The following is a 22,904-nucleotide window of genomic DNA, read 5'->3' as shown; positions in this document are numbered from 1 at the left end:
GGGGGGAAAAACAAATGCTTGTCCCACCTCGTAGCAAAGAGGACGCGAGAGTCTGACACGGCAACAATACTGCGCACGCAGCTGTATCTGCAGCTCAGTGACGGGAGGCAGCAGCGCGGTTGATGATGCTGATCACCCTGCACGCGCAGCAGCATTTTTTTAAAAAAAAAAAATCTCACTGAGACACACACACTCACACACACACTTTCGCTTAGGGCTCCTGTATATCAAACTTACCCCTCCTTTTTGTATTTGGCTTTGCCTTTTGGACACCAAACATGCAACACCAAACAGCTTTATTGTGATCAAGTAGCGGACGTGAAACGTAACCGCGCGCTTGCTCACACAGCAGCATGTGCAAGGAGCCAATGTCAGATAAACTCAATAATGACGCTTGGTAGCATTTTGTCATTCTTTTTTTTTTTTTTTTCCTTCTGATTTTTGTCGTCGTCGTCGCCATCGTCTTCTTTTTCTTTCTCGTCAAGGGTCAGCAGGCGTCGCGTGAGCAGGAGCCGCCGAGGGCACACGCGTTTTGATTTTCTTTCCTGGTCTTTCTTTTCATCAGACTGGTCAAGATGCCGAAAAACGGCTTTCTGACGCCCAAGGCCATTGGGAACCGTATCAAGAGCAAGGGGCTGCAAAAGCTGCGATGGTATTGCCAGGTGTGTCAGAAGCAATGTCGCGATGCCAACGGCTTCAAGTGTCACGTCATGTCCGAGCCACACCAGCGGCAAATGCTGTTGGTGGGGCAAAATACGGGCAAGGTGATTGACGAGTTTAGCCAGGAGTTTCGCGACGGCTTTTTGACCCTTCTCCGGCGCAGCTACAATACCCGCCGCGTCATGGCCAACTCGGTCTACAACGCTTACATTGGCGACAAGGAGCACATTCACATGAACGCTTCGAAATGGCAGTCCTTGACCGAGTTTGTCAAGTACCTGGGACGTGAGGGATACTGCCTGGTGGACGAAACACCAAAGGGTTGGTACATTCAATGGATTGACCGAGACCCAGAGACGCTGGAGCGGCAAGCGCGCCTCCGTCGCATGGAAGCCTCGCGCAAAGACGAGGCTGACCGTCAAGCAGAAATGCTCGAGGCCCAGATGGAGCGAGACCGCCAGGCCGTGGAGGCCAGCGGCGTGTCCATCGAAGAAACGGAGAAGACCGCCTTGCTGCGTGAGTCGGAGGATGATAAGGTCGTGGTCAGCCTGAAACGGGGTCCCACCCTGTTGGACGCGACCACCACGGCAACAGCGGAAGGCCCCTTGCCCGGCGCTGCGCTGGACGAGCTAGCGGGTGCCGAGGAGGATGCGCATGCTTTGTTGGGCATTAAGAAGAAAGCCAAACGCACGAGTCCAGATGCCCGCGGTAAGGCCCGGCCCGGCAAGCCGCTATCGGCTCTGGAGCAGATTCGCCTGGACAATGAGCGCGCCAAGCGTGCCAAGTTGGAGCGCGAGCAAGAGCGGCTTGCGCGAGAGCAGCAGGCGCGGCCCGACCGCGTTGAGAATTGGCTTTACCCAGGCCTCGTGGTCAAGGTGATCAACAAGAAGGTGTTGGATGGACGCTACTACAAGTGCAAGGGCGTTGTGTTGAGCCTGGTTGATGACTTTGTAGCCAAAGTCAAGCTGTTGGACAGCAAAGCCACCCTCAAGTTGGACCAGGATTTTCTTGAGACAGTGATCCCCAAGCCAGGTGGCGTGGTCCTGGTGGTCAACGGTCCTCTTCGCGGCGCCGAAGCGGTGGTTGAAGAGATCTTGGAAAAAGACTTTAGCTGCCGAGTCCAGCTGACCAGTGGCCCCACTAAGGGCGACACCGTTCGGCTGCCCTACGAAGACATTTGCCGCCTCGATGCCTAAGGCGTTTCGGAAAGTCTTGTTGTTTGCTGTGTTTTTTTTTTCTCCTCCTTTTCCCTCCATCTTGCGTGCTCTTCGTTGGCGCTGAGCGTCAGAGCACCCTGTGACACCTCCCCTCCCTTTTCTTTTTTTTTTTTTAAGTTGCACTGCTGATACAGTTGCCTGCCGGCTTCTGCTCACTTGTGTTGTGTTGTTATCATCATCATCAATTCTCATGTCAAACTCCCTTTCGGGTTTTTTTTCTCCACTGCACAAAATGCACACAGATGTGATCGCATCTATCTGTAACTTCCGTCACACTTTCGTATCTTGTCCCAATACACACTCGAACCCCCGGCATCACCCCCACGGCAACGGCTTAAAGCGATCTTCTGCTTTGCACACACTGACACTCATTGGTTTATTTTTTGAAGACGCTGGACGTCTCCCTGTCTCTCTAAAACTCTCTCGAAAACTCTCTCTCTCTCTCTCTCTCCTCTCTTTCTCTCTCTCTCTAGATCTCTCTCTCTCTCTCTAGATCTCTCTCTCTTGATCTCGAGATCTCTCTCTCTTGATCTCTAGATCTCTCTCTCTTGATCTCTCTCTCTCTCTCTCTCATGTGGTAGTTGTACTTTTCCTTTGTGTCTTTGCTCTTTGCTTCTCTCTTTCTCAAACCGACCAAACCAATTCATTTTCTGTCTGTCTGTCTCTCTCTCTCTCTCTCTCTCTCTCTCTCTCTCTCTCTCTCTCTCTCTCTCTCTCTCTCTCTCTGGAAGATTTTGTGCCGCTGCCGTTGTCTTTGCGAGTCAGCGGGCGCTGCGCTGGTCGTAGCGCTCCCTTGTGATCACTGTGGACGCACAGTGTCTTGGCTGGTTCCGAGACGCGCTGTGTTGCTCTCAGATGATTGCGAGTTTCCACTCGTAGAAAAGATTTTCCGCTCGACTCTGTGCTGGTCACGGAGCAAGTTGTCGATCGTTTGGCGCCGCTCGTCTCTCTGGCGATCGCCGTTCCCCTGCCGTTCCCTTCCCGACGAACCCTTGTCCTTCCAGCCTCCCTGCCGTGCAACACATGCACTTGACACCCACACACACATACATATATACACCATCAAGATGCTTCTTCCGTGGATGCCCCCCGCTCGGGTCATGTATCGCGGTACGCTCGCTGGCCGATACATGGCCTATCCCTTACGCGCCTGTTTCACCGCATCGCCCTCACCCCAAACCTTCCCGGTCATGTCTAATATAGGCAACATCACCGTCCCCGAGAACCCGGCCGGCTTTGAGCAGCAGCACCTGGTGGGCGCCCTGGTCACCTTTAGCAATCCCCAGCTGATTCCGCGAACTGTTCGTGAGTGGCGAGCCGAGCTTGCCCTTCAAGTGGACCCCCAAAACAACCGCATCAGCCTGGTGCAACCAGCTAGCCGTCCCACCACGGCCCCGGCAGCCCTCCCTTCAAACACAACCGACCCTGAGGCCACAGAGCTTCCCGATGGCGAGACTAAAGCATCGCCCAGCCTGGCCATCGCGACGTGGGATGCCCACCATCTCCTCGGCTTTCACTGGGATCAGGAATCCCTCAACGCCGTGCTTGCCATCTGGACCAGCGTCAACAATTTTGACATCCACAACCTGCGCTTTGTCTCTGCGAACGACGCCGATGCCTTTGGCAATCTGGTTGCCGCCTGCATACAAAACAAGTCATCCACCTCTTCGGGCTCACCCACTCGCTCCCCGCGCCGCTGGTCGGCCGTTTTCCACTCCCTTTTTCGCCTGGCTGCAGGCAGCCCCCGCCCTACCACAGACTCGGCCTCGTCCTCCGCTGCTGAGGAGGACGATCTGGACTACGACGGCGAATCCTCCAGTAACGAAGCCATCTACGACGTCCGCACGCTAGCTGCCTTCAACGAGGAGGGACCGGGCATTTGTCGAGCCCGCGCCCTTTCCCTCTCGCGCAGCTGGAACACAGACAGTTTTTCCGGCACGCTTCCCAGCGGCCCCGGCATTAACCGTCACAAGGGCTATGGCAAACGTCAAAACGTACCCAAGCGAGCTGGTAAACCTGCCAACGCCCGGGCCGCTGCTGAAGACCGCCGCAACTCGGCACCTCCCGGCCTCTGGCGCGATGGCACTCTCAACGCCCTCGACAGCCTTTCTTCGCGTCAAGACTCGGGCTGTTATGGCTTTCACGATGAGAACGATGATCTCCTCACCATCGATGATGTCGAAGAACCGCTTCCCATCCTGGATGCCGATGGTGAACCCGACTGGCTCTTTCGTGAACTTGATTGGGAGTCCTCGGAGTTTCTTCTGGACGGCGAAGAGCCGGGCACTTTTCTCATCCGCGCTCAGGATGACGCACTCACGCTCTCCCTCAAGCGCGTCGATGCCCGCATCGAACACGTGCCCATTATGCAGTCCTCTGCCACCGGCCTTTACTACCTCACCGGCCTCAAACGCGTCTCACGCAGCTCCGTGGCCCACCTTGTCTCCTATCTTGTTGCTGACCATGTGCGCGTTTGTGGCTCCATCCTTCAACGCCCGCTGCACGTCAGCGTGCTTTAGTGAACTTTGCATGTCCTTGCTTTGTCTAATAGTTCCCTGTGCTATTAACTTGTTGATATATCCCTAGATTTGTTCGTGTGTCTTGCAGATTTGTTCGTGTGCCTTGCGCCTCTGTGTCTTGTTAGCTAGTGTTTGCTGCGCATCCCCCGATGTGTCTTTTGATTACTTTCCGATTTTAGTTCATTTGCTTTTGTATTAGTTTGCTTTTTTTTTTTTTTTTCCTCTTCTGTTTTTTGCTTTGGTGTACCACAGCATCAATTGTTCGTTGCGGTTGCCACGATGCCAGTCGGCTCCCACAACCCCTGTCGATATACTTGAGCAGACTCAAATGGTTGGGCTTGGCTGGTCCGTAGCCTAACCGGGCGAGTAGACTTGCTCTCGACACAGCGTTTGTTTTTAGTCTTTTCTTGGCCTCTTGACCTGTGCCAGTAGTGCGGGCATACGAGCCCCTCGGTCCAATTTTTTGGTCGGTCTGAGCGGGTTGATCCTGCTCTTCTTATCGTGTGATTGGTTTGCAGAGCCGTGCAATTCTGTTTGTCGGTGCCGATCGCCCCCGACCCCTTCCCTTGTATCCACATCGCCTCTGCACACTTTTTTTGTTTCTCCTGTTTCGGTTGTTGTGGTGTTGTGAAGAATACCATGCCGTGTTGTAGTTTTTTTCTTTTGACGTGAGCCGCGCTCGCTCTCCTTTTGCCCTTGCAGCGTGCTCCACCAACGAATCCTCGTGCCGTGTTGTCTCGCACCAATCTCCGCACCCCCTCCTTCCCCAATTTCTTTTTCCTCAAGCAATCGACTCTTTTCTTCCATCTCAACGTGCCTCTCCGACGCAAATTACATGTATCATCATCAAAACGACGTAACGTTCAAAAAAAAAAAAAAATACCAAGGATTGAACGTGTCACATATCAACGCCTCTCTGGTCTGACTGTTACGAGCAGATTACGGAGCAAACCGCAAACCCAAATATGAGCCACAACGGCTCGACAACGGAAGAGGCCGCCTCGGCCACGCAGGGCGGCACAATGCAGGCCTACTTTTACCAGGATCTGTCTGACCCTGCCTCTTCACCGGCCGTTGCTGCTCGCGTCAGGGTACCAGACACCGACAACGAGCAGCAGTCCGGAATGACGCTCTCCAATCCAAATCACATCCGCCCCGATGGGCCGCGAGTATGCGCCTTTGTCGGGCCCGCGCCCACTGATCAAGAACTACAATTCGTGGAGCAGATGGGGGCCACTCATGTTTTTACCTGGATTGAAAAACTGGCAGACATGACCCCAGCACGTCTGGCTGCTCTGAAAGATGCTGTCGAAAGGCGTAACCTCCAGCTCAACAATGTAGGCTGTCTGGAGCTGGCCAAATGCCCCGACATCATCCTGCACACGGATAACTACGCGGCACGGCTGACTCAGTTTGGATCCATGCTGGCCATGCTAAGTGAGGCTGGCATTCACACCACCACCTTCACGTGGGAGGCATCAGGCAAGGTATACAGCACGGGCCAGTCTGTAGTGCGAGGTGGTGGGCTGGGCCGTCGGTGCAATGCGAGGCGCCTCGCCGCCCTGCCCGTGGACCCCAACGCCCCCACAGACGAACAGCTCTGGAGTAACCTAGAGACATTTGTGCGTGACGTTATGCCTTTGTGCGTCCAGTATAACATGGTCTTGGCCCTCCATCCGAATGACCCCCCACTACGGCATGTCGGCGGCATGCCCTGCCTGATCCGCTCCTTCTCTGATTTTGAGCGTGTCTTTGCGCTTGACCACTCGGGCCGCCTGCAGGCCGAGTTCTGCTGTGGGACCATCTCCGAAGGTCTTCGGCTTCCCCCTGCCCATGATCTCGCACATGTGACCGCGGATCCCGCCCTGCTGGGTTCATTTGGGGACTCGTGTGAGGCTCTGTATTCGAATTTGGTCGCTTTTGTTCTGCGTCAACGCGTAGCCATTGTGCACCTGCGCAACTGCACAGCCTGCTTGCCCGACTTTGCCGAGACCTATCTTGATGATGGCTTTTTGGATATTGCCCACATCATCGACCTTTTGGTTCAAAACGGCTATCGAGGCACCATCATCCTCGACCACACGCCACCTTTCAATAGTGTGGACGGCGCGGCTGCAGCCACAGCCTTTAGTCTGGGGTATGACTTGCGCTAGTCGTTCCGTCTCGTGCAGCAAAGCTCCACACACTCTGCTCCTTACCTACCATGGTGTGTTCACAATCATGCTTCAGGCTCAACTTGCGCGATTTACACCATCGCGCTTCCCTTGACCTCTTAGATACATCAAGGCTTGTATTCGCTGCGCCCAGCGAGCGCGAGCGCGCACTGCCAAGCGGTCCCCCACAACGCGGACCGGTGACAAGTCAATGCCGAGCAAAAAGACTGCAATCGCAGGCACCGATGATACTCATTAATTCGAAAGGAAATAAGAAACAAGGCAAGAGAACCAAAATCATCCTCACAGAGCGATCCCAATTGACCAAGCCTACTCTGATGCCGCTTTCAGCTTGGCCGCTGATGCGTTCTTTGAGGCACGCCCCCACCTCCCGTTGCGTGCCGACGACCAATGAAGAGTGAGCTGGTCGAAATTAAGCTGCCTAGCCGCATCGCTCAGCCATTTGCAGAGTAGGCATAGTCGCGGGCAAAGGCTTCCAGTGCCTGGATGGTATCGCGTGGCACACTCGGTCGCACCTGCTTCATGGACGACACAAAGTCCTTGAACAATACAGGGCGAACCTAAAGCGCACGCAGAATGGCAAGTGCAACGCAATGAGCTGTTGTGCACCCCCACCAGAGATAGCGGAACGAATGAGGCCAGCTGAGTTACACCAATAGCGAGGCAGGCGCAACCTACATCACTGGCAGCCACATCCGCAAGTCGCGCACCCAGCTCGCGAATCGGGCCCATGGCAGCATCTCGCACCAAAGCTGTCAGATCGGAACAGGAATAACCATCAGTCATTTTAGCCACATTTACCAGATCTGTCTTGGAAAGGTTGCTCGAGACCTAAAAGTAAGCAGTGAAATCCAAAGTCCCACCTCATGAGCGGGCAGCATTGCCAGAGCTTGGTTAAACGCACACACACACACACACACACACACACACGCACATACACATGCACGCGCGCAGCACGTCCTGACTACCTTTTTCAATAGCAGCTCGACAAGACCACAACGCATGGCTTGATCGGGCATGGGCACATAAATGCGGATGGGAAAACGACGAATTGCAGCTGTATCAAGCTCGTGCGGGCAGTTGGTAGCGCCCATGACCAGAACGCGATCATCACTAGAGGAGCCCAGACCCTCAAACTATCCTCAGGAACCGATGCATAAAGCGTTGCAACATGAGTGAGTCGTGTGCACCTGATGTTTCAAGTGTGAAGAAGCGAGATGGCACTCTCATATGACATCTGAGGCCAAGAAACAGGACGCAAGCACCGTGCCGATCGGCATGAGCAAAGACGCAGGATTCCCCATCACCTGGATGAAAATCTCCGTCTTCATGCGTCGGGACGACTCTTGCTCCTCGCTATTTCGCGCCATGAGAAGCGAATCGATCTGCAGATGGCCACAGCAAAGCGTCAAAGGCCAACGGCATGTTGCGTGGATTGCACATGCTCTCGACAAGCGTGCTACTGTTCGATAGCACAGCGGCGCACCTCGTCGATAAAGATGATGGAAGGCTGCAATTCGCGGGCCATGGCAAACAGGGCCTTGACAAGTTTTTCACTGTTGGAGGTGCCCCAGGCGTCGATGTAATCATGAGCGTGCATGACGAGCAATGACGTCTTCACGCCCTGATCCAACTAACCCCTCGCCCACCCATTTCGAGGTCAGGCTCGCTGCAGACAGACTGAAAAATTTTGCTTGAGCTTGATGAGCAACTGCCTGATGGTGGTGAGCACGCAGCAGCATCAGTTCTGACATCCGACAAAAGGGGTGTGTTTTACAAGTCCAAAAGAGAACGAGGTGCGCAGCCCAAGGATTTAGCTCACCTTGGCCAACATGGTTTTGCCGTTACCCGGTGGACCAACCAGCAAGATGCCTTTGGCAGGCTTCCGCAGGCCCGTGAAGAGCTGTAGGCACCAGGGCAGAGCAAATTATAAAACCAAATAGAATTGAGCAAGGCTACCGGAGCGACAGACTACAATGGCCATGAGCTTGAACATGAGCGGAGCGGTACTCACGTCTGGTCGTAAGCTGGGCAAAATCACAGTCTCATGGAGGGCCTGCTTTGCTTCCTTGAGTCCAATGATGTCGTCAAGTGTAACGCCGGGATCGCTGCACCCAACATGCGCGTGCACACACGTATGAGAAGGCCGTGTTGACTATGCGCGGGCGCCGAGGCAAGAGCGGTGTTCTCCCCACCTGTCGACAATTTCGTTGAGGATGCGATGCGCCATTTTATGATCAATGTTCTTAAGATTGTCATGCTTGGGTGGAGCTTGCTCAGGCTTGGCAGCCATGGGCTTGGCAGCCAGGGGTTTGGCAGCTATGGGTTTGGCCTTATCCACGGCTGGCGCCGACGATGCACGGGGCGTGACGCTGGTGGGAGTGAGAACGCGTCGGTGGGATACATCGCTGGACGCCGAGGGTGCGCGGTTGCGCATGAAAGAGGGAAGCTCGGTATGTGGGACCATGGCCGGCACCGCTTGATGTTGACGACTTGTGTTGGGACTCATCCGACCCTGCTTGCCTTGACCTTTGCTGCCAAGCGTATGGGTGGATGTGCCTGCCTGGTCGGCAGACAGCTCAACTACAAGGCATGTCAAAAAGAGTGCCATCATAGTCAGCACGTACGAAAACGCGTTGTTGCACACAAAAAAAGCGTCAAGCACGGATGAAAGAAACGACACTCGGTCGTCGCTGGAGCGAGCTCTGAGTTGCGCATTGACTGACCAAGTTGATCAAGACGGTTTCGCGCATTGTCGTAATTTTGGCGAATTTTGGCCTGCAGCTCACGGGCCTCAGCCGCGTGGGGATCTGAGCCCCAAGAGCAGTTGACATGCGGCGGATAAGATGGCAGGGGATTAGGGAAAAGAGAGCACGGGAGAGAGAGAGAGAGAGAGAAGAGAGAAACGGCAGAGTTCAAGCCGAGAAATTAAACCCTGCTTACCAGATGCATCAACGGGGATCTGGAGAGCGGCGAGATACTCGACGAGGCCTTCAGTGTAGAGTTGACGAGCATGATGTAAATGGCCTTGCTGATCCTCATTGAGGGCGGCGACAAGGTGCGTGTACCCTTGCCGAGAACGCCGCTGTATTTCCTGCAGTTGCTTGCTGTTCGTAGCTGTCTGAGCAGCTGGGTTGGTTGGTGGCGCTGCGGTGGCCATGGCAGCTGGCACACCCTCGTTCAAGGTTTGACTCTTCGAAATGCCGTTATCGGAGGAGCTCGGCGCACCCACAGCTGCAGCCATGATTGATGGGAAATCCACGATCCAAAGGTGAGTTCTTTGGCTCAATAGAGGCAGAGAGAGGGTGCATCAAAGCAGCTGGTAAGGGAGAAGGGAGGGAGTGTCTCAAGGCCGCCAAGCATGAAGCTCGGGAACCGAGCAATGCTGCGCTTGAGCCCAAACAATCAAGCCTTCCCCTCACGACCGCTTCCGCACACGCACCGCCAACCGAACTGGAAGTTTGAGTGCACACGCAACTCGCTCCCCCAGCCAGAGGCGTGCTACGCTCTCGCCCTGAATACATGCCAACAGCACCCCCCACCCCCCACCCCCCTGTTCTTGTTGCTGTTGTTGTTGTTGTTTTACTTTCCAACCTTGCTCCTCGGTGCAGGCAGGGCATGCGGAAGCTTTTGCTCACTCATGATCGCCAGGGTGATGGGCTGTGGGTCGGAAACCAGTGGGCGGCATTGAACGCACCTGCTGTACCAGTCGTCGCATCCGTCGACTCAATCTGTCCCATCACGACCGCGAACGAGCATCGTCGCCACGTCGCACACGAACCTCCAAATCGCTCCCCACCTCTATCTCCGCAAGCCCCTTCCCGCTACCAGTCCTACCTCCTACCTCCCCCCGCTAACCCCCAAAGCCCCGATAACAGAGGACCTGCCAGCAAGAGACCCGTCAGGGGCATCAAAGTCCTCCAGCGTTCACGGCGCTGCCGCTCTGGAGGTGTCGTGGTTGGTTCACTGGAACACGAAAAGCTTTGTCCTTGGTCGTAAGCTTGATGTTTAAATGATTACAATACGATAAGTGCCTCAATTGCGAAGGAAACCAGGCTTATAAAACCGTTGGAACATTAGTGACTACTACAATTACTGCTTAGTAAGATGCATTAACTTATGCACATGTATCGTGACACCTTGCATCTGACGCACGCACACACACACACACACACACACACACACACACGTATGGACCGAGTCTTATAGAAGATCAATTCAGTTCGTCGGCATGGGGGAAAGAGGAGGATGAGCGCAAAGCGCACTTGAAAAGGCAGCAAGGTCGTCGAATTGCAACCATGGACGGTCAATCCAAGCAGAGTTGATGGCGTCACGCAGCTGGTGGCTTCGAGGCAAGACGATCCCGCTCAACGCTTGACCAGGGCCGCTCGTATACTTCGTCCAGCAGGTGCTCCCACTCATACACGTTGTCCGGGTTGAAGGGGCTATGCCGCCATACGCACACTTTGGCCTGTGGAAAATAGCAACTCCCACGTGAGATCGTTGAGCACATACGCGAGAAAAAAAAAAAAGCTCAAGCACCTTAAACTTCCCCTTCTGAACCAGTCGCAACCACACATCCGGACCCAAAGCCAACCTGTGCATTGTAGGCTTTCTGTTGCTGGTCATGCTCTTGCAGGGCCTCACGTAAGCGGTCGCGCGCCAGATACCCATCGTTTTCAGGATAGTAGTAGCCACAATCCTACCGCCAGCCCCGCCGGATGAGGGACGGACCTTGAACTTTCGTACCGGATTCCAACCCAATAACGTACCTGAAAGTAGGGTGAGTTGTGAACCAGTGGATAGCCAGCGTAGAGGGCTTCAATATACAGATAGTTTAGAGCGCAGCCCCACTGGTGCGACAGCACCACGTCGGTGTGAGAAGAGAGAAACCAGGCAAAGCGGTATCGGCTCTCAAAGAACATTTTGCCTGCCACGTAAGCGCTCAAACTGCGCTGCACAAACGCCTTGAAGGCGTCCTTTTTGGCCAAATGATCGCTGTTGGTCACATAGGCCTTGCTGAAGCTGTCTGGTGCCTCCCGGTACAACAATTCGATCGCCGTCATTGGAAGCACCGACGTCTTGACCACGTTCAGGTTGGGTTCAAAAACGGCAATCGTCTTATTAGCCCGCGGTTCATAGTAATGGCGACTCGACAAGGCCTCGACAATGTAGTCAAAATAGCGTGGTGACCACAGATAGGGTGCAGCAGAGACTGGTGACTCGTAGATGGTCCCGAGCCAGCCCTCCGAACTAAGGGGGTCAACAACCAACCGTCGACAGGCCGCAAATCAGTTGACCATCGAACGACAAGAGAGCCGAACAGTCGAAACACAGCAGAGGCTGTAGCCACAAGCTGGCTTTCATCAGCAATTCAACCCGACGTTGCTTCTCATCGCGACTTTATCGCAAAGGCGCAATTCGAGGATTGCGTCTTTTGGGGTAGCAGGCTCACGGCTACACACTTGAGAAAGGATGGCAGGGTCCAAACTTGATCGTAGTGGCGCGTCTCAAACATTGTAGTCTTTGACTTGTTGTACAAGATGGCCTCGACATTCATGATATAATTGTATCCGCTACGGTATGCGGTCACCTAGCACAGGAGCCGGAGCGCAGGATCGGGCAAGGTGAAAAGACGGATGGGGCCGAGGTTCGTGAATGAAAGCTCAGTGAAGCGCCGAGTGAGATGGCTCACCTTGGCTCCAGATCGTTTGAGGTCATCCACTTGATCCTGGCGCATCTGCAGTCAGTGGGAGGACACCCAATTGCAGAGCATCACGACAAGTTGTGAGTCAGTACTAGCAATTGTAGGTGGCCCAAAAAAAAAAAAGCATGCAACCCCCGACCAAAGGAGAATGGACCAGAGTCGGGCTGGAAGCATGGGCAGCAACGGGTCGAGGGCCGGCCTGAATACCTGCATGCCAATTTCAATGACAACATCGAGCTTCAAATCCAGCGCTTCTTCAAGGCGAACCACGCGCATGCCGTCGAGCTGCCAATCGGCTGACATGTTCTGTTCGCACGACAGCCCACCACAGTGACGCACAAGGCGGTTAGTGCATCTGGGGCCGTTGTGCACACGCCCGCTGGCCATGGCATTGTCCTGTCACCAAGAGAGCATCGAGAAGCGATTTGGGTTGAAAGACCTGCCTTGGCTTCACCCTGATCCAGGTTGATGAGATAGACTTGATGCCGGCCCTCCTGGGCCAAAAGCTGGTGCAAAAAGAACGCGGCTTGCCGCGCACCTGTGTGCCGTACAGTTGCCCAGCCGGATGGAGGGCAGGCCAGAGGGAAATGGCAAGGCAGCGGGTGAGTGGGGAGGTTGAAGAGGCAGCTTATAGAGCATGCCTGACAGGGGGAGTTAAGCGGTGACAGGTTGACGGGGGCCAACAATCGCGGGCGCTGCAACCAATGGTGTAAGCGCTGCAGCGGATCCTCACCATTGGTATACATAGAGACCGCACGGGGTGGGATGGAGATGCAGAGGCCAACTTTGTAATGGCGCAGCGGTGGGCGAAGGGCTGGTGTTGGCTCATCCCACATGCCCGGCGCACGGGGCTTGGGGACGGTTGGTGGGGGAGATGGAGAAGCTGCACTACTAGGAGGTGCATTCTCCGGCACTGATGCTTGGGGATGATTGGTGCTGAGAGGTTTGACACTGGACGATGGTACGTCATCCGAGACTGCTTGGGCTCCAGGCTGGTACTTCAGCTCGGGCGTTTCAGGCTGGCCCTCCGGTGGGATGATTGGGGGCGCAAGGCTCGGATCATCGGCATGGGCGAGGAGATCAAAGCCACCCACGAGCAAGAGGAGCAACGGGAGCAGGAATCTGAGGCTGTACAGCTGAGGCGTGCCCCGGCCACGAGGCCGACGGGGCAAGCCATCGTTGACCATGGCTTCGAAGCGGCGAATTGACGCTCAAGAGCGCCTGCAGAGGGAGGGAAGGAGAGAGATTGATTGAGAGAAGGACACACCCAGCGGCTACCTGGCGGGTCGTGTCACCGCACGCCACACGGGCATTGTCTTCCACGACCTTGCTTGATTTGCAAACGAGGGGGGCGCGCGCTGATGTCAAATCTCAATACCAAATCGCAAATTCACATGTCAAGCCAAATTCGTTATTGTATGCGGCTGTACATGAAATTCGATCGATAAAAGAGAAAATTATTGTCATCATCATGGGCTGGTGGCCTCTTGTCGCGAGAGCACTGCGCTTTGAAAACGGTGGTCGAGGGGGTGAAGCGGGGTTGGCATGGCTGGAACAAGAGTCATGTCTTTGTCATCGAGACCACAAGCTTTCAAGTATAGATTTTGATTCGAGCGCAAGCAACAAAGTTCGCGGGAAAAAAAGAGACACCCAGGGAGTAGAGCAAGAGAGCAGATAAAAAAAAGGTCGTTTACTTGGTGAGGCCAGCCGAGACCTTGTCCAGGATCTCGTCATAGTCGACCTCGGAGAGCTCCGTGGCCTGGACCTCGGTGTTGATGCCGACAAGCTTCTTGCGGAGCGATTCCTTGGACGAGGCGAAGAGCATCTTGTCCTTGATGCGGGCAGTGTCGGGGCACCACACAACAAAGAGGAGCTTGTTGCGCTGGCCACCATCCGCAAGCTTGTAGTCAAAGTCATAAATGGCGTAACGGCACGCTTGCTGCAAGAGAGGAAAACGGGACGCAGCAGAGAAAAGCAAGGTCAGAGAACATGCCAAGGGCGCTTGGCTCAGGTCGACAAGCAAAGGTCAGGGGCAGGGACAACAACAGAAACACCATGTTCCGAACAACAATGCTCATGGCACGTCCTGACCCGACCCGACCCGGCACGGCACGGCACGGCCCTTGGCCACCACGTCGCTTGGGCCTCAAGCGTAAATGCAGGCATGGGAAGAAACAAAAAGCATTGAGCATACCTCGGGGAGGGCAGCGATAAAGTCAGAGTAGGTGGCGTCCTGGACAGCCTTCTCGACGACAATCTCGGTCAGGTCATCGTTGAGGCAGAAGGTCACAAATTTGTGCTTGGAGCCCATCTTCATCTCAGTGAACTTCTCGATCACATCAGCGTTGATACCGACACCAGAGGCCTACATGGTCGAGCAGGATCAAGCAAGGTGCGGATGAGGGGTCACTGAAGCGGAAAGGAGGAGAGGGTTGTGGAGAGGGTTGAGATGTGTTTGCTTCACAAGCCAGAACAAGAACAGCTCGAGCTCGAGCTTGCCGCTCAGCATAGCACAAGACAAGAAAGAATGTTGTTTGGCTGGTGCAAAAGGGTTTGAAGAAAGCGGGAAGGCCGTCGACAAAAACTTGTAATGTTCAAGACCACCAAAAGGCAGCGAGTGGAGCAATGACCAGAAGAGATCATGGTATGCGCATCATCATGATACGCAACGATGCATTGACTAGCATAGTGGAGCTGGGGCAGCAGCACACACACACACAAGGCAGGGGCGCCCCAAGTGGTCGGGCCAGTGACACCAACTGTTTTGGTCGGACCACTTGATGTTTGCGCGCCCCCAAACTCTTGCCACCGTTCAAGCCACAGTCAAACACACACAACCACGTTCTGCCAGGCCTTGGACGTGCAAAGCTCAGAGAAGAGGGGGGGAGAGGAAGAAGACACGGGAAGAAGGGTCTGAAGGCGCTGCCCTTTCAAGCAGTGGCAGTGGCAGTGGCAGTGGCAAGCGTCTGCACACACACACACACACATACAACCAGTCCAAGCTGGCGCTTTCACATCGCCTTTCGGTTCTTTCGGTACTTTCGCTCTCTCTTTCTCTCAGTGTTTCCTTTGCTTTGTGTTGAGCAAGCGATGGGTGTGATGGTTGTCACACTTTACACGAGCAGTGGGTCACACTCGTAACACACTTTGGATCAGACAAAGGAGGGGGCCAAGAACACTTACCATGTTGCTGGTTGTTGGGGGGAAGAAGATTCAAATGGAGGCAAAGGAAGAGAACAAGAGAAAATGAGAAATGAACTCACCCCACCCTTGCCATCTCCGCTCTACCCACAAACCACAAGGTGGAGTAGGTGGAGTAGTGGTGGAGGTGGTTGGAGGAGGTGGAGATGATAACAGTGGCTCTCTAACAGAGCAGCACAGCTGGGTGGGAAAGGGAGATTGCGTGGCATTGGACAAAGGGGAGGCCCACGTCAGCGCCACAGCCGTCAAAAAGGGAAAAAAAGACAAAAGCTTTGAAAGACATGTTTTTGTATTGTTGAGACATGATTTATCCAAATTTGGCGATTCAGACTGAAAATGAACTCTGATGGTACCCAATTCGAACCTGATCTCAACCCACTTTATTGTCAGCATGTCATCCTTTTTATGGCGTCGCGATTTCGTCCGGCCCAAAGCGGACAACTTGATGCGGTTCCGTCTCAAGTCTGTATGGTCCTTGTGGCGAGGGTTGGCTGCCAGTGGGGGCAGGCTGTGCTCCATCAAAGAGGCCGGCCGTGACAGGTCGGATGAACCCCCCACGCACGCACGAGAAAGCGTACCCATAATGATGTTGGCCATCTGAACTGGGCCCCCGTTTGCTGGCCTGGCGCGCCGAGAGCAACGGAATCCAAAACAAGAGGCAAGCAAAAGGCATCTTGGAAAGCACTTGGTCTTGTGACTATCATCAATGATGAAGATGATCAAAAGAAAAAGAATCATGATAATAATTAGGATTAGAATGATGCTGCAGTCACAAAGGAAGAGTCAAAGTCAGGTTCGGAGAGCAGCGTCGCTGGTGCTGGCCAGCGACAGCACGCACGTCCTCGTCAGAACGAACGATGAAAACAACATGTACAAGTGTGTAGGATGGACGGCCACCAGGGCCGTTGCAGACAGGCCGAAGGCAAGGATGAGTTCAGGCGGTGTCAGACACAGTCTCCCCGTACGACTACTTGGGCTTGGGGGGGCCCGTCTTGCGCTTGGCGGGGCCTAGCTCAATCTTGCGAATGCCTTGACCAAACTTGAGGGTCATCAAAGTCTCACTCAGGTTGGTCTCCAGCGGCGAGACGTTGACAAAGACGGCCGTCTTGGAATCGCCGCCCAATGAATCCGACAAGGCATGCGTCAACTTGCTGTTGCGATAGGGCACGTGGGGTGCATTGCTGGCGAGCGCTTTGAACACCTGGCCCAAAGCCGACAGGCTCTTGTTGATGGCCGCCGCCTCCACCAGGCGATCTCCCGAAGCGTCCGTCTTGGACACCCGCTCCGAACCAGCGAGATCCACCAGCGTCAAAGTGCCTTGTGTCGTCTGCTTTGAAATCTTGTTCACGCCCTTGACCGTGATTCGGAACAAGAGGTGCGACCGCGATGAATCCGTGTTCATCTGTGTAGCCCCCACTGATCTGTTGCGGTCACCCATCTCCATCACATCAAAAATCTCCTGCTGTGTCTGCACCCGCACCTCCTTGGCGCCGTCGACAAACGTGCGTCCGGCAGCCTGGCGAATGCTCAACGTCGACTCGCGCGACTCTGTCAACAGGTCATAAATGTGCTCGTTGTACACCTCCATCATCGAGGCTGTAATCTCGTAGTCCACCTCCTCTCGCTCTGCGCAGAGTTGCACCAGCTCCGTCACTGCTCGTCGATTGACACCCGGATTATCCTGCCGTCCATTGACCACACGATCGTGTAAGTCAACAGCCCATCGCACACATCCGCACGCACACACGCACATATGCACATATGCACGAATGAACGCATGCACGTCTGCACGTATGCACTCCCCCAGAACGAAACACAGACTACTGACCAGCGGTCCCATCATGGTGTACGTCTTGCCAGAGCCTGCCACATAACGGGCACAAGCAAGTGTACTGATCAGTGATAACCAGGTTTAATCGGAAATGGGGAAACCACGAGGCGACATCCAGCTCCTTCCCAGAGGAGCAGCAACACCCCCCACATGCCCTTCCCGAAGAAAAAAAAACGGCATCACCACCATGCGTTGACTCACCCGTCTGTCCATACGCGATGATGCAGACATTGTAACCGTCGACACAAGAGAGAATGATGGGCCGCGTGTCGGAAAAGATGGTTTCTTGCTTGCTGTTCGGGCCGTAGCAGTGCTCAAACTCAATCAGCTCTGTGCCGCCCTGCAGCTTTGGGACGACAAGCTCTGTGGCAGACGGGAATTGGAGGGCACAAGGGCCACGCGTGTCCTGACGGACACGGCAGAAAACACGGATATTGCCCCGCAGTTCCTGCACCTTGTTGTACAACAGCTTGCGCTGCGTCTGCTCCTTCAGATATTTGGCTGTAATGTCCTGAAGCTGGATGCGCATGTTATCTGCCATCGATCGGCTGGCGGTCACGGCCGCCTCCAGCTTGGGACTCATGTGCTCCTGTAACTCTTGAAACTCTTGACGCATGGCCCCGTGCTCACGCCGGATGGCCTGCAGGTGAGTCCTGAGCGCCTTGTAGGCCACAGCATTGCCCGTGGCCTGACTCACGCGATCCTTGAGATTTTGCACCTTGAGCTTGAGTGCCACGTTCTCCATACGCATTTGCTCCATTTTACCCTGCAAGTCTTTGACCACACGTGCGTGCTGTGGTGTGGCATGCAAGACACAAGGTGTGAGATGCTGGACGCAATGAAAAAATAAAACACAAGAAGAGACAGAAAGCTGACACAATTGGGACACTAGCGCGTGGCGGTGGCTGAAAAGGCAAAAGCAAAGGCTTGGTCTCGTTTGTCTCAGGCTGCCATGGCCAAAACGTACCTCGCCTTCATCCTGCAAGGCTTCAATCTGACGCTCCAGATCGCGAATGCGGTCGGCATCAGCACTCACGGCTACTTGCTGCTGTTCCAGTTGGCTGACACGCTCACGCAGCTTGGTGTTCTCCCGGGTCAACATGTCCATTTGTTCCTGTGCAAATTGATCATGATGAGCCGAGCTGCTGACCCCATCAAACGTGTGCCAAACCGAGGCAGTCCTCTCTGCCCGGCAAAAGGGATACCAACCAATACCAAGGCCAGTACCGTGGCACAAGGATATAAGGAGGGGCATCAATCAAAGGCGGGTATCTGTACCTGAGTTTCGAGCGCCATTTGCTCACGACGTGCCGTTAGGCCCTCGACCTTGGTCTTCTCGCGAATGAGCTGCTTGGTGGCAGTTGACTGTTGCTCCTGTTGCTCGCGCTTGAGCCGGTTGAGCTCATCGGTCGTGCGGGCCAGCTCCTTCTCCAGATGCGCAAGGCGAGCAAGATCGGCAGCGGAGAGCCGCCCTTGGTCCTTGCTCTGCGCAGCAAAGTTGATTTCGCCAAACGCAATGGCATCAAAGACGTTGTAATCACACTCTCGCAGGCAGAGCAGCTGCTCCTTGCCATTGTTCCAATGCGGAAGGGCATCGCTCATGGCTTGCACCGCTTCCTTGACTTCGGGAATGTAAAACTCCCATTCCAGGGGCATGCGCTGCCACTCGCCCGAATTGCTATCGTAGTAGAGTCGGGAATTGCGGGTGTTCTCGAGGAGATAGGTGGTGAGCGCGCCGTAGTGGGGATGAACCATTTCCCCGACGCGAGGATCCTCGGCTTCAGGGCCATCACTTTCCGGGCTCGAATCGGTGACGGCAGAAGGCTGTACCAGGCCATCCTCGGCATTCTGGAGACGCTTGGCCCATTCTGCTGGCACGGGCTTCCATTCATTTTCATCCCAGTCCATGTAGAGCCGAGTGCCATCATCATTGAGATAGGTCGTGATCTCATTACCATTGGGCAGAACGAAATTTTCAAACGAGGCCACCTCGCGTCGCTCCTCATGATAGAGTGTGGGCCGACGCCGTGATGTCTCGCCCGTACGCTTGTTGAGATAGAACGTGTTGCCTGTTTCAGGATCAGTCAGGCAGGACCAGTCGTTCCAATCGTCGTCCTTGCGCTAAGCACGTGCGATGAGGCGGGCGGGGCGCAGAACTCAAATGAGACTTGTGATCAAATGCTTGTGGAGAGAACCAGAGCAGCAACCAGAGCAGCAACCAGAGCGGCGGCCACCACGATAGTCGCCACCAAGCATCAACGCTGAGAATCCAACGTACCGCATAGATGGTGCGAAGGAGCTCCTTCACGACCGGAATAAACTCTTCATAACTAATGACGCCATCCTTGTCCGTATCAGCTGCGTCGCGCAGCTCGTTCACCTCGGAATCAGAGAGGTTGAGATTCAGAGTCTGACTATGAAGTACATTCCAAAATTCCTGCGCATCCAAGGACCCATTGCCATCCTTGTCGGCCGCGCGAAAGACGCTCAGACAGGCTTGCTCAAATTCGACTGAATTGCTGCTCTTCGTCTGGCGGCTGCTCTTACGCTGGCTGCCGCCATTGGGCAGCGTTTTCTCCTTGGCTGTCTCACCCTTGGATCGCTTGGTGCTACGCCGATCCGCCGCCTTGAAAGGGCCTGCCGATGAGTTTGTGCCGCTGGGGCCCGTCGACACCTGACGCGATGGCGCAGAACCCATCCCACCTGGTATACACCCAGCCCAAAGATGTACTCTCGACACCGACACTCGGACCAACAGCCCCCTCGTCCAACTCCTCTGATCTCAATGGCGCCGAGCCGACAGAGAGAGAGAAGGAAGAGAGAGATCGACCGACCAAACACCAAAAGAAAGTCACAACACACCTAAACAACCGCAAAGTTGTTTGGTCACACTCACACACACTCTCTCGCTCTCTTGTCTGACAAAATCTCATTGTCAGACAATTGTCAGGCTGGTGATGCGAATCAACAACAGGTGTTAAATCTGTATCAAACAATACAAAAAGGTCGTATCCTTGCCAACCAAATGCACCGAGCAGGAAATGCTCAAACGAGAAGCGAGTGCCGCTTTAGTTTTCCGCCTGCTCCTTCACAGATCCGAGCCCCTGCTGCTGCTGCTCCTGCTGCTCGGTTTTTTGAGCTGCCGTTCATCTTGGCCGCCGCGTCCCCTTCCCGCTCAGGACAGAGATCTGCTGCTGGGTTTTGGCTCGCAGCAGAGCTTCTCGCCTCCCAACTCTCGTGGGACTGCCGTTGGACGCCACCAACACCATGGCAACCGATTTCGACGCCGCCAAGGCGTACCTGATGCAGGCCCAGGGCGCCGCTGGTGTGAGCGTGTATGACCATCTCTCAGACGTCCTTTCAAAGCTTTTGAGTGAGAAGCCCGAAAATGCAGTCGAGCTGCTCGAGAACATTAGCTATGAACTCAAGGCTGACCGCTTTGCGGCCGAGTCAAACATTCGTGAGCAGCCCGAGACCGCCGACGGTGTCATCCTCGCTCAGGCTCAAGAGAAGATGCTCAAGCACGAGACCGAGGTCCCCGAGGAGGACGAGGCCACTGAAGAGCTCGTGCCCAACGTTCCCCAGCTTGCAGAGTACTTTGAGGGCGCCGACATTGGCCTCGGTCGTGAAGAGTCCTTTCGCATCTTTCTCGCACTCAAAAAGCTCACCGAAGATCAGCCGCTCAAGACCGTCTCTTTCTGGGGTACGTGACCCCTGCCGGGCTGCGTTGAGCCTCCTCGTTATTTGCTGCTGCTACCGTTGTTGCTGGTGGTTGAATTGTCTTCTTTGTTTCTTTGCATTCTTCTTGGTCTGCTATGCGGCCTTTAATCTTGACTCTCGGACGTGGCCTCACAGGAAAAGTCTTTGGCCTCGAGGGTAACTACTTGATTGCGGAAGCCGAGTTTCGCGAGGGTGAAGAGCCCCAGCCAGTGGAAGAAGAAGGTGGAGATGAGCTCAATGGCGAGGACAACGAAGAAGCTCTGGACGAGGAAGAACAGGACCCACGCGATAAGCTGCCCAAAAACAAATACCGGCCTCCTCCCATCATCCCCGCAGAAGAGTATGGGAGCGGTGTCAACAAGAAGGTGTACTTTGTCTGTGACGAACGTACGTACCCCAAGCATCCCACACACTTGATGAACATCATCTCCTCTTTCTCTTTCGCTTTCTCTTCCTCTTTCTCTCTCTCTCTTTATCTGACTCGCGCATATTCACATCTGCATACCCACCACACGACTCTTCGATTTGCCTGTCTATCCTTTCCCGCTTCGACCCTCATCGACACCTGGTCCTGAATTCCATAGCTGGCAAGCCATGGGTTATGCTCCCGCATGCCACCCCACAGCAGCTCGTAGTGGCCCGCCAGATTCGCAAGCTGTTCACTGGCCGTCTGGATGCCGCCGTCGTGTCATATCCACCTTTTCCTGGAACCGAAGCTGAACTTCTTCGAGCCCAGATTGCCCGCATCTCGGCCGGCACCCATGTCAGCCCCCTGGGACTCTATACCTTTGATGAGATGGAGGATGATGATGACGAAGAGGGTAAGCGCATACAACTAGCCTGGTTTCAATAGCGTTGCTAACTCTCGCTCAGTCCCTCGCCTTCAAGGCTTGCTCGCCTGACCAATCTTTTGTGCCCACTGCTGCGCCTACCCAGCCCGTGACAAGTACGTGCTCGCTGACGACTTTGAGGGCAAGCCCCTCAGCGAGCTCCTCGTGCCCGACCTCTCCGGCTGGGTACACCATGGCCAGTACATCCTGCCTCAGGTTGGTTGAGCCTGGAACCGCGTTTTGCTTCAAGTTGTCGTGACACCGTCTTCAGGACTGCGTTTGCCCGTGCCCGTGCCCGCCTCACACACCCCTGACACAAATTGCAGGGACGCTGCAAGTGGATCAACCCCGGCATCAAGGGGGATGAGGATGAGGATCAAGAGGACGATGAAGAGGAAGAGGAAGAGGAGGAGATTGAGGCCGAGGAAGGCGCGCCGCTGTTGACGCCCCTGCAAAACGACGAGGACGTCGATGGCCACCCAGCTTGGTCGGTGCGCTTGACCAACACAGCTCACACGGCATATGCAGCGGTGTGCATTTCTTCCAACCGCTGGCCCGGTGCCCACGCTTTTGCCGTCAACACCACTTTTGCCAACGTGTACATTGGCTGGGGCACCAAGTACAGCAGCGAGCCTTTCAGCCCGGCCCTGCCTCCAATGGTGCAGCAAGAATATGGCCTGGAGGACATCTTTGAGAGCAACGACCCCACTCGACAAGAAGAAGAAGACTTTGAGGCCATGGAAGCGCAAGATGACGAGCGGGATATGGGCTCGGAAGATGACGATGAGGAGTAGAGCCTTGCTGCCCTGGCACACCCCTTTTTGTTCTATCTACTTTCTTGTGAACAACCCTTAAGCAAACCTGTATCGTTTTTTCCCCTCCTCTCAATCCTCTTCTCTCCTTCTTTCTCTTTTCTCTCCGGTTTATGTTTTTTGATGGGTAGGCCCAGAGTCTGGGCTTGCCTGCCGCTCGACGAGTGGGAAATGGCGCGCACCTAGTGCGCGATTATGTGCTTTTCATTGTCAATCATATGCCTCATCGAAAC

General features: G+C 54.8%; 9 protein-coding genes across 9 annotated transcripts; 4 read left to right on the top strand and 5 right to left on the bottom strand.

Moving 5' to 3' along the window:
* Window positions 1-575: 575 nt before the first annotated feature.
* Window positions 576-1,856, top strand: MONBRDRAFT_8991 (uncharacterized protein; the record flags this gene model as incomplete). Its single annotated transcript, XM_001746660.1, has 1 exon — window positions 576-1,856. The coding sequence occupies one exon, from the start codon at window positions 576-578 to the stop codon at window positions 1,854-1,856; it is 1,281 nt and encodes a 426-aa protein (XP_001746712.1).
* Window positions 1,857-2,977: 1,121 nt separating this feature from the next.
* Window positions 2,978-4,396, top strand: MONBRDRAFT_8990 (uncharacterized protein; the record flags this gene model as incomplete). The annotated part of the gene is made up of 1 exon (XM_001746659.1): window positions 2,978-4,396. One exon carries the CDS (start codon window positions 2,978-2,980, stop codon window positions 4,394-4,396), a length of 1,419 nt encoding a protein of 472 aa, XP_001746711.1.
* A 965-nt stretch (window positions 4,397-5,361) lies between these two features.
* On the top strand, window positions 5,362-6,549 carry MONBRDRAFT_8989 (uncharacterized protein; the record flags this gene model as incomplete). Its single annotated transcript, XM_001746658.1, has 1 exon — window positions 5,362-6,549. One exon carries the CDS (start codon window positions 5,362-5,364, stop codon window positions 6,547-6,549), a length of 1,188 nt encoding a protein of 395 aa, XP_001746710.1.
* Window positions 6,550-7,004: 455 nt separating this feature from the next.
* On the bottom strand, window positions 7,005-10,307 carry MONBRDRAFT_37439 (uncharacterized protein; the record flags this gene model as incomplete). Its single annotated transcript, XM_001746543.1, has 9 exons — window positions 10,268-10,307; window positions 9,514-9,804; window positions 9,297-9,380; window positions 8,766-9,153; window positions 8,585-8,678; window positions 8,393-8,473; window positions 7,878-7,955; window positions 7,249-7,401; window positions 7,005-7,130 (listed from the first exon to the last, which is right to left on the bottom strand). Exons 2-9 carry the CDS (start codon window positions 9,728-9,730, stop codon window positions 7,005-7,007), a joined length of 1,221 nt encoding a protein of 406 aa, XP_001746595.1. The 5' UTR covers window positions 9,731-9,804; window positions 10,268-10,307.
* A 286-nt stretch (window positions 10,308-10,593) lies between these two features.
* On the bottom strand, window positions 10,594-13,464 carry MONBRDRAFT_37438 (uncharacterized protein; the record flags this gene model as incomplete). The annotated part of the gene is made up of 7 exons (XM_001746542.1): window positions 10,594-11,041; window positions 11,343-11,823; window positions 12,036-12,163; window positions 12,266-12,310; window positions 12,485-12,583; window positions 12,721-12,815; window positions 13,011-13,464. The coding sequence occupies 7 exons, from the start codon at window positions 13,462-13,464 to the stop codon at window positions 10,901-10,903; spliced, it is 1,443 nt and encodes a 480-aa protein (XP_001746594.1). The 3' UTR covers window positions 10,594-10,900.
* Window positions 13,465-13,967: 503 nt separating this feature from the next.
* MONBRDRAFT_8986 (uncharacterized protein) lies at window positions 13,968-15,463 on the bottom strand (the record flags this gene model as incomplete). Its single annotated transcript, XM_001746541.1, has 3 exons — window positions 13,968-14,216; window positions 14,472-14,642; window positions 15,461-15,463. The coding sequence occupies 3 exons, from the start codon at window positions 15,461-15,463 to the stop codon at window positions 13,968-13,970; spliced, it is 423 nt and encodes a 140-aa protein (XP_001746593.1).
* Window positions 15,464-16,445: 982 nt separating this feature from the next.
* On the bottom strand, window positions 16,446-17,838 carry MONBRDRAFT_8985 (uncharacterized protein; the record flags this gene model as incomplete). The annotated part of the gene is made up of 3 exons (XM_001746540.1): window positions 16,446-17,263; window positions 17,300-17,341; window positions 17,511-17,838. 3 exons carry the CDS (start codon window positions 17,836-17,838, stop codon window positions 16,446-16,448), a joined length of 1,188 nt encoding a protein of 395 aa, XP_001746592.1.
* Window positions 17,839-17,863: 25 nt separating this feature from the next.
* On the bottom strand, window positions 17,864-20,007 carry MONBRDRAFT_37437 (uncharacterized protein; the record flags this gene model as incomplete). The annotated part of the gene is made up of 4 exons (XM_001746539.1): window positions 17,864-18,102; window positions 18,277-18,423; window positions 18,588-19,430; window positions 19,588-20,007. Coding segments are annotated over 4 exons (1,647 nt in total), but the record flags the coding sequence as incomplete, so codon positions are not given.
* A 569-nt stretch (window positions 20,008-20,576) lies between these two features.
* MONBRDRAFT_37436 (uncharacterized protein) lies at window positions 20,577-22,900 on the top strand (the record flags this gene model as incomplete). Its single annotated transcript, XM_001746657.1, has 5 exons — window positions 20,577-21,012; window positions 21,165-21,416; window positions 21,614-21,850; window positions 21,966-22,075; window positions 22,186-22,900. 5 exons carry the CDS (start codon window positions 20,577-20,579, stop codon window positions 22,651-22,653), a joined length of 1,503 nt encoding a protein of 500 aa, XP_001746709.1. The 3' UTR covers window positions 22,654-22,900.
* Between the last annotated feature and the right edge of the window lie 4 nt (window positions 22,901-22,904).

The sequence above is a fragment of the Monosiga brevicollis genome, genomic scaffold (genome assembly GCF_000002865.3).
Source record: "Monosiga brevicollis MX1 MONBRscaffold_13 genomic scaffold, whole genome shotgun sequence".
In the NCBI taxonomy this organism is placed as follows: domain Eukaryota; class Choanoflagellata; order Craspedida; family Salpingoecidae; genus Monosiga; species Monosiga brevicollis.
This window is presented reverse-complemented; position numbering and strand designations above follow the sequence as displayed.